Here is a 15,857-nt window from a genome sequence, read left to right as displayed (position 1 = left end):
TCTAAATAATACTTTAACAACCATAATCACTAAAAGGAACTATAGTATGAACTGCAATGTGAACTATAACATCACAAAATTATTTTAGTGAAAGCAAAAAACCATTAAAAAATCTTTTCTTTCTATGGCTTACCGGATATGTTTTGCTTAGATTAAGTATAACAAAGGTTTCTAAATGGTAATTTTTTTCTTTTAAAGATGCACATTTATCATATTGACAATTTAAAATATCCTGCTCTTATTTAATATGCATATTTACACTAAGGTAAAATGATACACATACTGTTACTAATGCTCTATATAGACAGAAACTTATACATAATTTGAAGTCTATTTATATAAAAGTTTCAAACATTCTTGACAAAGACAGTAAATTAGGTATGCATGTATAATGCACATAAGCTAAGGTTAGATTTAAAAAATAAATCAGATAGTAGGCACATGATATGATGAGAAGAAACACTGCAGCTATAAAAACATAGATCCCAAGCCTTCAGCAGCAGAGCTGAAACGAAGTTCTATTTGTTATTGCAAAGAAAAACAGATTTTGTTTACAACTCATTAGACTCACATGAAGCTACTAAATTTTCAGAAACTGGAATTTGACAAATATGGTGTATAGTTAAAATAGTTTAATATGATTCAGTTCATTTTTTTAACATTGCTTCTTTAAAAACTTTTTAAAAGTCAATTTTTTACAATGTATTTCAGAGTAGTTGAGAGAGCTAGAAAAACTAAAGGCAGATTCTCAGTTGAGAATATCATTTTTTTTAAGGAATTCATGAAAAACTGACAGCCAGGATGTCTAATTTTATCCTTTGGTAATTATAGTTATGATCAAGAGATTAAATCTGTAAATTTCATTCTTAAATATTCTCATTACATTTAAAAAGACCATTTAAATAGGTTAAGTTATATGACAGAGGTAGTGTTATGCTTTCCTATAATGATACTCATATCAGCAATTAAAAACATTTTCCAAAACGTTATAGTTACGAACTCACAAAGGACTGCTGTTCCTTCACCATGCAATTGTCCACAGTTTTAATAATAAAAGAGTTCACATTGAGAGAAATTCACAAGGCCACTGTAGTCCACATTTCGTAATCCCATATTAGTGGTTGGTTCTAAAGCAGTTCATTACTTGACTTAGAGTTTAGCTGCTAAAATACTCAGCATGAACACAAAAGTTTATGGATGTGAAAAGGTTTGTTCTGAATTTCTCTATGTTGAAAGATACTGTATCATTCACTTTAGTGGGTTCAAAGCTATAATATAATTAATATTGTAGAAGATTAATTTGAAAATACTATGTATAAATTAAAATAACACACTAAATAAAACCTTATTCAGTTTTCAAGAGACATTATAATAAGGCCTTTCTTCTTGCTTTCCTTAGAAAAAAAATTTTCCTAGGTATAAGCTAACATGCTGGTAACAGTTTTCTTCAATAAGATAGCTGGAGGGAGAGTGGGGGGAGTTGCGCAGGACAAATTGTTGAAAAACACTGGTTATATAATAAAAACTTAATAAGGCTATTAACTGACCAAGTGCCAATGATGACCAATAAAGATATGCTACAGCCCAGTTTAAAATCTGAAATGTTATGACTAAAAGAAACTTTAAATAGTTTACCAACTAATGTTCTGTACCTAAATACATTAAATGTTGACAATATTTAAAATTATTCTAGAATGAGAAAATGTTATTTCATATCTTATTATCAATAATGTCAAAGAAGGTTACTTTCCTGTGTTGCTATAGTTAAGGAGAAATTTAATAGGTTGTTTATGTTTATAATTTCCTAAAAGTATAGACTATGACAGAATAGATTAGCAAAAATAAGAAGTAAATTTTCTTCTGAATAGAAAACTATGAGAAAGGTATTTAAAAAAGCTTTCCGTTTTAACTATAATTCTAAGAGCTTCAATATTCCCTGACATTTTCAGATAATATTGCTTTTAATGAATAAAAAATACAAATCAAGAACAACAACCTGTCATAGATTGTGTAAATAAGATGCATAAACTAGGGGAAATGTATTTCCCAATTACCTTGCTAATGAAATCATAATAAGGTATAAAATTTAGTTTTTGTTTCCAAAAAGAATAAATGTTATCAGTCACCATTTTTTCCCAAGCACACAACTGTCACTGGGAATTGAAAATAAAATTAATTTAGAAGACACAAAATGTTTGTATAACTTGAGGGTGGACTACAAATTCACTAACAGTAAGCTAGTTCTTATTTTTAAGACCAAAAAAATCACAGTTTTATATCTTGCTAGATATGTATATCAAACAGTATCCTACTGTAATTGCTTCAAAGATAATGATTTATAAAACAAAACAAAACACCTCATTAAAAACTTTCAAACTGTCTGACTTATTTCACTTAGCATATAATACCGTATGTCACTTCATAAGTTATATAAATGTCTAATTACTATGTTGTACACCTGAAACTAATATAATATTGTATGTCAACTACAATCGAAAAATAAATTTTTAAAAAAAATTTCAAAGAGTACACAAACATTTGTTTCTAAAAGCAAATGGGGGGGAAAGCAACAGAATGCCCAATGTAGCTGAAATATCACAACCTTTAATATAGAAATTTATAGTTATGTTTTAAAAAGTTGAAATAATATTCTCATACATAAGATAATATGTCGTAAGAGTTTCAAGGCAGGTTTGTAGTTATTTTTCTTAGAAGTAAACGTTCCTTCCACCCTTCTCCCCCACAATCCACAACCTTCACTTGACAACAGTTTTGAACAGTTGAGTTGTGAGAATGTGAGCAGCTGCTGTTATTATAACTAAAGGTCTGTCTACTGCTTGAGTCTGAGAGACCACATGTTCGGCTGTCCTCTCATCTTGCCATCCTCACCAATTAACTATTAACATGGAGGGCTGTACACATGCTCTGGGGGGCTCTTTAACAGGCTTCTTGGCGAGTAGAACAACGACACAGCAGGGATCTGGGAACGGAGTAATGCTGGAATATAGGGGAGCCGTCCATAGTTCTGCTCCTTCGAATGACACTTAAATCCACAGTTCAGCACGTAACAAAGTCTGTGCTTATCTTGGCCATTTTCAGATACATTTTTAATGCAACGTCTTTGGGCAGATACTAAAACTATATTCTAGAAAGAGACAATATGAGCAATACTACTACTTCACAGGGAAAACTGTTTAGGGCTACATATATTTTTAAGACATATTTAATGACTAATTTTAGGGTTTTCTTAACAGATACTTAGAATTTATTTTTATACATTTGTTTCAACACATGCTTGTTACTTTTTCCTGTGCTGTTATGGAGATAATCTTTAACCCAAAAGAAGTAAAAAACAAATTCAAGTTCAAAGTTGTGAGGCTGAACACAATATAAATTTTAAAATAATTCTTTTTCATTCTACTTGCAAAAGTCTTATTAATATCAATAAGTTAAAGTCAGTTTTGACTCTATCTCATTATTTTCCTTATTTTAACTTTTTATCCTCTTTATAATTTCCTTAACTATGTGTTCCTTTCCTACAATAAAATTAAACATGGGAAGCATGCCAAAAGTACAATAAAGGGTAACTAATCATTACTGTACAAGTCTGACAGAATGCTAATAACTAAAGAGCAACGATTGGCTGTTTTACCAGTCTAAGAGATATAGCTATTTTACATAACTTTAAAGCTGGTGTTACCCTATATAACATATTCAAATAAAAGTATCACAATTCTATTATGTATAGGGTTTTAATTATATGAAAATTTCCAAGGATATTAAACTGCATTTCTATTTTCTGCCAGAAACCACCTTACTATCAAATTCTAAGCTCAAGTGTGCAAATACCTATACTGTATATACTAATTTTCTGCTCCATCCATGCTATCTTTTACACTGCTGAAAAAGCTCCACAGGATAGAGACTTTGCTTCTCTTGTTCATACTATAACCCCATAGGTGCCTAGAACAGTGCCTGCAATAAATTATTTGATGAATGAATAAGCTAAATTCCTTGAGTCAATTAATCACCATTTAAACCTGACTTGGAGTTTGCAGGGATGGCACTGGTTAGAGTGGAGATAAAGTTGATGTATGATTTTAAAAACAGCATAAACATACTGCTTCTGAGTCTCTTTCTTTAGCCTAAATGTTGTGATTTTCCTTACCAGTCTTTCAGAGTTAGGGTTATCCCCTATTTATATCATAACTAGTCTAAGAAAACTATTAAGTTTTATATTTTTTCTAAATATCCTATATAATAAAAGGCTAATATGCAAATAGACCGAACAGCGGAACAACCGAACAACTGATCACTATGACGTGCGCTAACCACCAAGGGGCGCGCACAGAACATGGTGGGAGTGGGCAGCAGGCGGCAGAACACGGAACATGGCACACAACGGCCATGGCTGGATGGTGGAGCAGGTGAGCAGGGGCTCCAGACCAAGGTGGGACGGCAGTCGCTGTCATCGGGGCGAGGGTCTGGTGGTTACTGAAAATTCTTTGCTCTCGCGTGCCATGGTCCCACCCGATGCTCGTACCCACTGCTGGCGCCGGCCCCGCTCACACCTGCAGCTGGTGCCAGAGCTGCCACTAGCACCCACTGCTGGTTCTGATCCCTCAGCACTGTCAGCAGGTGTGAGTGGGGCCGGTGCCGTCAGCGGGAGCAGGGCTGCTGGCAGACAGGGGACCAGGGGCCTCAGTAGGAGGGGCCGGGCAGGGGTGCAGAGGATGGGCCAAGACCCACCCCTGTGCCCAGTGCAGCCTCACAGCCCACAGTTCCTTTCAAGGTGCACGAATTTGTGCACTGGGCCCCTAGTTTTGATATAAAAACAAATATATAGTGAGGTGTCATGTTCAAAGAGCAAAGAAATGATTTGTTTTTTACAGCTCAATTTATGTTAGGGTCAGAATACTACTATATTATAATAGGCAAAATTGTCTAGGGAAGTGGCAGTCATCAAAGTCTGACCCTATGTTTTTCTATTTCCATTTCAAAGTAGTCTCTTTATTGGTATTTTCAAAAGCAAAAATTTAAACTATATCTCTTCCAGTTATATAAGGATTTAAACATGTCTATAAATTTTCAAAATTTCAATACTGATATGCAGACATCCAGTCCACCTTATCATCTAAATCTTTTAATCACTGATGAGATAGGATGACTTGAGGCCATCTATAATAATAAAAGTATAATATGCTAATTAGACCGGACAGCCGAATGACCTTCTGGACGTCCTTCTGGACATCCTTCCAGACGACCTTTCGGATGAAGCCGGGGTGTGCGGGCCAAGGCAAACTGCCACAGCTGTGAGGGCCAAGGCAAGCTGCCATGGCTGCAAGGGCCGAGCCCCTTGCACAAATTTCGTGCACCGGGCCTGTAGTTTGATCATATTACTGCTGGTCCCTTACACTGGGGCTAGAGGAAGCACTGTCACAAACATTCACAATGGGTTTGGGGTCTCTTCTCTAAGTAATAAAGATGATCACCCCTAAAATGGCTTTTGAAAAATGTTTCTTTCTTTTCCCTTGCTTTGCATAGGTCCCTTTGGAATACATAAAAAAACACACGTATTTATTTCATAACTGTTTTTCTTTTCTTGCAATTATATGTAAGGAAATAGGCTTCCATCTTTTTTTCCCTCCCTTGTCTAGAATGTAACTCTTCATTTAATCTTTCACATGTACTAATTTGTTAAAGATTTTACAATGATGGTTTTTTCTTTAAAAATACTGAGTAAGCCCTAGCCTGTTTGGCTCCGTGGACAGAGTATCTGTCTGCAGACTGAAGGGTCCCGGGTTTGATTCCAGTCAAGGGCACGTACATCAGTTACAGGCTCCTCCTTGGCCCGGGCCCTGGTCAGGGCTCGAGAAGGAGGTAACCAATCGATGTGTTTCTCTCACATCGATATTTCTCTCTATCTTTCCCTCTCTCTTCTACTCTCTCTAAAAACCAATTGAAAAATATCCTCGGGTGATTATTGAAAAAAAAAAAAACTGAATAATAGCAATGTTACCCTAGAACATGTTTTTCCTAATGGAAAGTTACTGCTATCAAGACTCATAGGATGTAGTGGGACAGAGAAGAAAGTGTTAAGCAGATCTGAATTGGATACTAGCTTTTAAAAATATATATTTTATTGATATTTTTTTACAGAGAGGAAGGCAGAGGGATAGAGAGTTAGAAACATTGATGGGAGAGAAACATCAATCAGCTGCCTCCTGCACACCTCCTACTGGGGATGTGCCCGCAACCAAGGTACATGCCCTTGACCGGAATCGAACCTGGGACCCTTCAGTCCGCAGGCCGATGCTCTATCCACTGAGCCAAACCAGTCAGGGCTGGATACTAGCTTTAAAGGTGTAATAGAGGTGTGGCTTTAGAGAATCACTTCAGTTTAATCTCCTTTGCAATTGGCATTGCACCTATTTTGCAGAGATTTTGTGATGCTTAGGGAAGCCATAAAACCTAACAGTGAAGAGGGTGGAGTTTGGAGTCAGAGAAAGACATGAGTTAGGACATGACTGGCTTGCTACTTATTAACTGTGTTACCTTGTAAAAAAAAGAGGTAAGGGCTGTGGTGAAGATTCAAGGACATAATACTTGTATAGTACTTGGCATGTAGTATGTGCCTGATAAATATTTGTAGCAATAGCATAGTTGTAGTAGCAGTATGAGTTCCACTATTTTTACTAGCATCTCACAGCTTTGTTCCAGGTTCATTCATCATCATAATCAAGAAGCTCATTAAATCTGACCAAACTATTATTAAAGCATTAACTTTATCATGATTTAACATCATTAACAATGCAAACAATGTATGTGTACAATGTCTAAGATGATTAGAGAAAGGAGTTTCCCTATAATATTTGTGTGATTTTAAACTCATAATAGTAAGTTAGGTTCAAGCACAGTCTATGAAAAGCCCTTAAAGAAAAACAGAGTTACCCTCTTATGACTGTTATAAATAAACTAGAGGCCCGGTGCACAAAATTCATGCACGGGCAGCGGGGAGGGGGCGGGGGGAGGAAATCCCCTCAGCCCAGCCTGCACCCTCTCCAATCCGGGACCCCTTGGGGGATGTCCAACTGCCAGTTTAGGCCCAAATCCCTCTCACATTCCTGGACCACTGGCCCCTAATCACTCACCTACCTGCCTGCCTGGTCGCTCCTAACTGCCCCCCTCCTGTCGGCCTAATCATCCCTCACTGCCTCTGCATGCCGGCCTGATCACCCCTAACTGACCCCCTGCCAGCCTGGTAACCCCCAACTGCCCCCCCCCACCAGCCTAGTTACCCCTCACTGCCCCCCCACCAGCCTAATTGCCCCCAACTGCCCCCCCCGAGCCTGGTCGCCCCCAACTGCACCCCCTCTGCTGGCCTGGTTGCCCCAACTGCCCCTGCTGCTGGTCTGGTAGCCCCCAACTGCCCCCCCTGCTGGCCTGGTCGCCCCCAACTGCCCCCACCTTCGCTGGCCTGGTCGTCCCACGGCCCCCCTGCCAGCCTGGTCACCCCATGCAGCCTGCTGTTCAATCGTTTGGTTGTCCCTCACTAACCCCCCTGCTGGCCTGGTCGCCCCACACAGCCTGTTTGTTCAGTCATTTGGTCGTCCCTCACTAAGCCCCCTGCTGGCCTGGTCATAGGCAGCCATGTTGTGAGATGTGATGGTCAATTTGCATATTACCTCTTTATTATATAGGAGGATTCTACTAGCCAAGGAGTCAAAATTCATTTCTTTTTTATGCTGAATTCTTTGGTCATAGGACTTGAAATGTACTACATATACTGTGTATAATTAATGACATTTTAATAAACTTGCCATTTGTATATAGGGTTACAAATATGTGGCCCTGCCTTTACAGAGACTACAATATATTAGATATACATATAAGATTATATGAAATCACATGTTTGAGGTAGACAATGAGTACTTTGGTAAAAAGTACTACTAATAAAGAAAACTAGTGACTATAAAGTGAGTTAACATATAATTAGGATGTTAACTACTAAGCCAAAAGTTGTTTGAGAATACAAACTAAAGTGTAAAAGACTCAAATTGGAATACATTGATTTATTTGAAAAGGTAAGACTATGTAAGTGTGAGAAGAAAACATACATAAAAAAGATTGGTAGTGGACAAAGACTGATAAGATGGAAGAAATGGGGAAGAGAAACCACTAGCCATTAAAAAATAGATAAATTAAACTTTATCAAGATTAAAAACTTCAGCTCTTCAGAGATACTCTTAAGAAAATAGAAAAGACAAATCACAGACAGGAAAAAACTACTGCAGAGGTTTACCTAAAATAAATAAGCAATTTCAAAACTTGATAATCCTATCTAATAAAAGGGTAATATGCAAATTAACCATCACTCCGTCACAAAGATGGTGGTGCCCATAGCCACAAGATGGCGGCGCCCAGTCCTCTCAGCCCTGCCGGAGTGCTCCAGTCCCGGGGGGGCAGGGGTGGCCGCTGAGAGCAGGCAGTGTGAGCGGCCTGGTGGAGGGCCTCTGGGCAGCAGACACGGAGCAGCCGGGGTGGGTAAGGAAACACTTGCATCATTGCCCTGGCAATGAGGGAAGCGTTCTGTGCTTGGCTGTGGATGGGCCTCTGGGCCGCGGAGAGCCTCTGGGCAGTGGGCGCAGAGTGGCCAGGCCCCGCAGAGAGCTACTGTGCACAGATTAGTGCGCAAGGCTACTAGTGAGGAGATAACTATAAAAAAAAATGGCCAAAAGACTTAGACAAAAGAAGATAGGCTAATAACCAACAAGCACATGAAAAGATGGTCAATATTAGTAGTTACCCAGGAAATGCAAATTACAACAATCATAACATTTCACATGAACTGCAATGGCTAAAATAAAACGTTTTGGAGAGATGTGATTATTAGAGGGACTAAAATATATATATATCTGCACAAAGACCTCTACATGAATGGTCACAGATGCTTCATAATAGCATCAATCTCAAAACAACTCAAATGTCCTTCAATAAGTGAAAAGATAAAGAATTTGTGGCATATTCTTACAATAGAAAAGTAATGATAAAAATAACCTCTCAACACATACAACATTGTGGATGGTGATGATAATAACCAATGTGATTGTTTGATATTGTATAATGAAATGTGTAACTATTTGGAAGATCTGAATGACTCAGTGAAATTATACTTTTCAAATGACCAAGGAATGATATTTCAATATCTTGAGCTGCTATCATTATTGTTATTTTTGCTATTTCCTAGAGAAATACAGCAAAACAAAATTTTAAAACTTCTGTTATAAAACTAAGTGATTGTGAATTAAAGTGTTTTAGTATGTGCATTAGAAAAAAAAATAACATAAAATTTAGCATCTTATCCATTTTTAAGTATGTTGTTCATTGGTATTATGTTCATAATGTGCTGCTATCACACCATCTTCAGAACGTTTTTCATCTTGTAAAACTGAAACTCTGTATCCTTTATTTATTTATTAAAATACTAGTAGCCCTGCGCACGAATCCGTGCACCAGTAGGTTGCTGCCGCCCTCCTGTAGCTCCCCCCTCCCCACTTATAGCTTGCTGCCCTGCCCCCTCCTGTAGCTCCCCCCTCCCCGCTTATAGCTTGCTGCCCTGCCCCCTCCTGTAGCTCCCCCGTCCCCTCTTATAGCTTGCTGCCCTGCCCCCTCCTGTAGCTCCCCCCTCCCCGCTTATAGCTTGCTGCCCTGCCCCCTCCTGTAGCTCTCCGCCGCCTGCTTGTAGTTCGTTGCCCCACCCTCCTGCAGATCCGTGATCCGGTTGTTACGCGGTCAGTCTAGCATATTCCTCTCTTATTATATAGGATATTTTTATTGATTTCAGAGAGGAAGAGAGGAAGACAGAGATGGGAACATCAAAGATGAGAGAGAATCACTGATAGGCTGCCTCCTGCACACCCCCCACTGGGGATGCAACCTGGGCATGTACCCTGACCAGGAATTGAACTGGAACCTCAGTTCATAGGTCGATGCTCAACCATTGAGCCACACTGGCCAGGCAAAAACTCTGTATCCTTTAAGTAATAAGACCCCACTCCCACTTCCCTGCAGTCCCTGTCAACCATCATATTACTTTCTGTCTATGATTTTGACTATTCTAACTACCTCATATTAATGGAATCACAGTATCTTCTTGTGACAGACTAATTTTACTTAACATAATGTCCTCAAGATTCATCCATGTTGTAGCATATGTCAGAATTTCCTTCCCTTTTAAGGGTGAATAATATTCCATTAAAATATAAGATACATTTTGCTTATCTCTCATGTGTTGATGAATACTTAATTTGTTTCCACATTTTATAGTTAATGCTGCTATTCACATAGGTCTACAAATATTTCTTCAAGACCTATGTTCAGATCAGTTTATGATTAATTAAAAGATCAAAATCAACCTCACATCGCAATGACCTAGCAAGTTCACAAGAAAGCAAAGAAAAAAATTAGTAAAGGACATGTGGAAATAATTTATCAGACTCCTAAAGCAATTGCATTTTGCTCTTTACTATGCACCACTAATTAGGGGAAAGTGGTTTTGAAAAGTTCTTACCTGGATGAAATGTGTTGGCACAGTGATGATGCAGGCTGAAAGAGAGGTGCGTAGAAGACCACGAAGAACGTAGAGGAATTTTGTAAGGCTGTGACTGTTGTCACAGTTTTCTGTACAGCAGACGTCATCTCCCCACAAAGGTGAACCAAGACTCTGGATTCCTATTCGTAAAATGTTTTTCTGTTTTTTCTAAAGGAAAGTGGAGGAGAGGTAAACACATTAAATTTTGTTAACAAATAGGATACCTTTTACTTTATAGGTAAGCTATATAATAGTATATAATATTATGCTTCTTAGAGTCTATTTCTATATGCTGCCTCCAACTAGTTTAGTTTAGTTGAAAATGGAGTGATAAAAAACATAAGATGAAAACTTCTTAAAAAAGCAGGATTTATTTCAGTATCAAAATATTATTTTGATTCAGGAATAATTTTTTTTTTTAAGTAGTGACTGATAGATGCACTGTTGTGACTTTCTGAACTCATCTAAAGTTTCTGAGACAGATGTATAGACTTGTGAATTTAGCAAATGATCATAACTTAACAATATGGAAATTCTTTAACTATATTTTCATCCCAATAAAGTTAGAAATATATTTTTAAATGACTTATTGGTATATTTTTATTTAATTAAAAATTTTTTAGCATTCTTAGTATTCACCATAGAAATGTCTACCTCAACCCCATTCATCTTTATGAAAGTCAATAGTTACAGGATCTCTGGTTCAGAGAGTGAAAACAGCTACTGTTTGTTGACTATCAACATTTATGAAATAAAATATTGTTTATTGAAAATGGTGTTGTTTTCACATTGAAATAAACAACCAAGAAAACAAACCTTTCATTCCATTCCAATAACAGCTTTCTTATTAATGGTTGTCTGAATATATATGTGTGTGTGTGTGTGTGTATGTGTGTGTGTATATATATATATGTATATATGTATATATGTACATTTACATGTAAGTATGTATCTTTTTGCTATTGCATTTGATTTAAAAAAATGTCTTGGTCTTAGAAGAGCAGCAGCTCTGCACACTGTACCGTAGAAACTGTTATGACATGCCTGTTTCCATAGTTACCACAGCGAGTGGGGAGAGGTGTCTGTCAGGGACCAATTTACCTCCTTCAGAAAGGCACTGCCACCAAAGAGAAGACATGGTGCCCATAAATCTTAACTAGGACCAAAAATGGAGCAATAATGAGGATAACAAAATTGTAGTAAATACCAAGGACCACCACAAAAATTGTAACATATACAGAAAGCCATCTATAAATGAATGTGCTTCACTACACACACACATACTATTTTCAACCTGCTATTACTCTGGTGATTAAGACAAATTTAAAAAATTATTTCTTTTGCCTTGGACAGTGTTAAATATGTAGTCAGGTCAATAATAATATTTTTTAAATCCATGAATTAAGAGCAAGTGTAGTTAATAATGCCACAAGTAAGACCCTTGGCTTCTTTGTCTTCTTTAATAAAAATAATGGCTCTTGGGAAATAATTCTGCTAAAACAACATAAATGAAATGCAAATCTTTTAAAAGCTATAGCAATTAAAATCACTGAGGAAGAATTCAGAGCGGCATGATATATAGAAATAAAATTTCCCTTATTTTGTTTAAGTTAAACTAACTGGAACATCTTTAATAGTGGTAATTCAGAGAAATTTAAAAAAAAGAGCTACAAAAAATAGTTATAAAATATTTTAATACAGCAAGTAAAAATGCCTTTTTATTCACTGAGACAACCCGAAGCATTCTGTAATAAACATAAAATCGTAAAATAATGAACTCTTACTGATAAGGTAATTCGAAATTAAGGCCTGATTGACAGAAATACAAAAATTTAGATGGGAAAGTACAAGACTTGTAGATTTAAGAATAATTTTCAAAATGTGGCTACCTATTAATTCTAGGTGTTATAAAGACACATTTTACAATAATTCATGTTGACACTAAATGTGTACATCTTATGTGCATTCACTGAGAACACAGCTAAGACTGAATACACATCACTAGTCAAACTAAGGCTGCTGTGCTCTGCTTATTTACATCTTCTGTGCTTGGAAACAGCTTGTTCATTGTCGATTATTCTGGGTGTAGCCCTAGAGAGCTTGAAAACAACATTATATCCATGATTATAAAAGGGTTTGAAGGTACTCATACCTGGGGATTGGATCCATCAAATCCTTCCTCATAAATTATTTTCTGAATAAACTGAAGCAGCTTTATGTAGCCAGGAGTCAAAGAACTGTTGGTAAGAAGTGGTTTAAATACATAAATGGGTTTTATTACACAGGAAATACAAATGTAAGCTAAAACAGCAAGTACATAATGAAAATATATAGATTCATGAGATTTTTTAAAATATAATTTTAAAGTGAGCCAAAATAGTATAAATATTATAAGAAATAAAGCCAATACATCCAGGGAACAAGATACAATGCCTTATATTAACTAGCTCAGTGTTCTTGACATCCTGGGAAGATAAAAATCTGTGGAGACTGAGATGACTTAATTATGTCAGGCTTAGTTACCTCGAAGAAAATTAATGATTTAATGAAGCAACCTAAAAGATGAAGCCACTATAGCTTTTCAGGAGTAATCATAGATAATTAACACATAGTTAATGAACTGCTATGCCAAGTATTCCTGAATCAATGTGCTGATCACCTGAGCTTATCTTCCATCAAAGTTTTAATTTTCTTAGAACAAACTGCTAAAATAATATTAATTCAAAACCTGAATTAAGACAAGTAAATATAAACTCCATTTCATTTGTAAAAAAGACAATAAAATAAATGTATAAATATAAGATGACCTAAACAAAATTATTTCCCACATGAATATTAGCCCTAATGTCACTATTTTAAAATACTTTACAAATGCTATAAAACATTTCAAAGAAAATTTAATAAGAACGAAGAAAATCTGCTGTAACATTAACTGAGTTTAAGATTCTTCATAATGGACAACCTGTGTGCTATGGCTGAACATTAAATGTCATGATAATGAGTCCTGGAGCACAGCTAGTTCCTAAACGTAAAAGTGCCTAATGTTGTAGAAGCTGTGGGTGACCTTAAAAATACAAAAGTATCTGCTTTACTGTGATCCTAAATGAAGCCATCACAAAGGCAGAGGAAATGCCCTAAAAAACAAATGAAATATAATTTGAAGCAACATGCAACATTAAAGAATATAAGTTAGTAAATATAGCAAAATGCATAGTGTGCCAAATCAATGGCCAGTGGTTCAGCAAAAATATATGCACATCTCTGTAAACATTGTATTGAACATTCACATCTACCCCAAAGTAACTACCTAACAAAAACAAAAAAGAAAACCAAGAGAAAATAACCCTATTCTTTGCAAAACAAATATGACTCCAACTGAAGGATTTGGTGGTCTAATTATTTCTCATACAGTTATTTCTCCATTTGCAGTGAAAATACAACAAATTACATGAACACATTTTTCTACTTCCATGAGTGAGAAAATGTGTCTATAAAAATGATATTCCATATGGCAATGATGTGATTATTTCATATCTTAACATATATTTGTCCTGGCTAGCTCTACTTTCTGAACACAGCAGATTTAATTCTTATCTGGGTCAATTAGCTTTGCACAGGGGGTAAAATCTGCTCCAAGGTCCCAGATTATGAAATGAATTCCAGCCAACCATTTGATGAATGTCACTATGGGTTAAAGGAGTATGGATCAAGAATATACCCAGTGCATCCTAATCTACCAATTATGAATCTACCAAAGAAAATTATTATTTCATATATGTAAAAACTTTTTAAAGCATTTCCTCTCTGCCCAAAATTGTTCATTAATAAAATCTGCTTAAGTACTTGGTAGTAAATTTGCTACCTGAAGGTACATTAGCAATACCACATAAATTACTTCTTAGTTAGAATGTAAAATAACAGATCATGTTGTCTGGATAAATGATGGCAACTAAGTTGCCATCATTTATCCAGACAACATGATCTGTTATTTTACATTCTTACAGTCTGTTAAGATAGCTATTAGTAGATCTAAGAATCTCTTCAAAAGTAAAGGGGTTTCTTTTGATATAAGAACAAAAATGGTCATAAAGCCAATACATCACAACCTCTTCCCTTATTTAACACAGATATAAATAATCTCATCAACAATGCTTAGAACTTGATAAGTAAAACCAATTTCTTCAAGCTCATTAAATTTCTAGGAAAATAAATACTGGTAACAAAATAAAATTGGGAAAATCAATACATTTAGGTATACTAATTGAGGATATTCATTCTTGCCTACATAAAATTATAGCATTTAAAACTGAACCAGTTTATATGGGATTGAAATTAAAACACTAAGTATTGTTAATCTCTGTGAGATACATTTCTGTGTAAGAAATATTTGTAATAATATATTTTTTGGCTGAAAATAATTATCTTCTATTGTCATCTAAATTTATTTTTTATTAAACCCCGTTAATTTTGAGAATGTTGCCTTTTTGTTGTGGTTGTTCAACAGTCTAGTAATTTACAAAGAAGGAACTAGCAAGAAGGAACCCCAACTATAAATATGAACCTGGTTTCCTTATGTTTCCAAACCCTTAACAAAGATTAGGCTATCAAAGTATTTATGATACGTTCCAAAGGCACTACATTTCAAATTATGTATGCTTCATAATTTTCAACAAGTTTTATAGTGAATGGTCTATCTTAAGATATCACAATATCTTTACACCTATAATAGTACAAAGAATATGAAAATTATTAGAAATTTAATTTTTACTTCTACATATCAAGCATTTAAATTTTTCTTTAGTTAAAAAATTACATGTACATTATTCATGTGTCTGCTGATATCACCATGCCATGTTGTCTGACAGGAATTTATTTCTTTATATTAATATACAAACACAGAAAAAGGAACACGATGACACAAATGTAAATTTACATATTGCTGATCAAGTTTAATAGTTCTAAAAAGTAGACAGAAAAAAACTGAGTGCCTATCAATATCAGCAAGAAGTCTAAAAGACATTCTGTATCAGAGATCTTTAATTTATATCAACAAATAGCATTGATTTTCTTGTAAAAAGTAATTTTGTCATCCTATCTAATAAAGAGGGAATATGCTAATTGACCCTCACACTGTCGCAAAGATGGCAGCGCCCACAGCCAATCAGGAGGGGATATGCTAATTGACTGCCCCGCCCTCAAAGATGGAAGCGCCCACAGCCATAAGATGGTGGCACCCAGTCCCCTCAGCCCCGCTGGGGTGGCAGGC

At 36.0% G+C, this 15,857-nt stretch overlaps 1 protein-coding gene across 2 annotated transcripts in view; it reads right to left on the bottom strand.

Moving 5' to 3' along the window:
- Window positions 1-15,857, bottom strand: part of ELP4 (elongator acetyltransferase complex subunit 4) — a 190,192-nt gene that overhangs the window by 125,111 nt on the left and 49,224 nt on the right. For both annotated transcript variants that reach the window (XM_080687426.1, XM_080687427.1), the window contains exons 6-7: window positions 12,744-12,828; window positions 10,571-10,759 (exon numbers count right to left, since the gene is read on the bottom strand). In XM_080687426.1, the coding sequence (XP_080543552.1) occupies window positions 10,571-10,759; window positions 12,744-12,828 (274 nt within the window). The remainder of the gene's footprint in view (window positions 1-10,570; window positions 10,760-12,743; window positions 12,829-15,857) is intronic.

This window comes from Plecotus auritus (assembly GCF_963455305.1).
Source record: "Plecotus auritus genome assembly, chromosome: 9".
Lineage (NCBI taxonomy): Eukaryota > Metazoa > Chordata > Mammalia > Chiroptera > Vespertilionidae > Plecotus > Plecotus auritus.
Note: the sequence above shows the minus strand (reverse complement) of the source record. Positions and strands in the feature narration are given on the sequence as shown.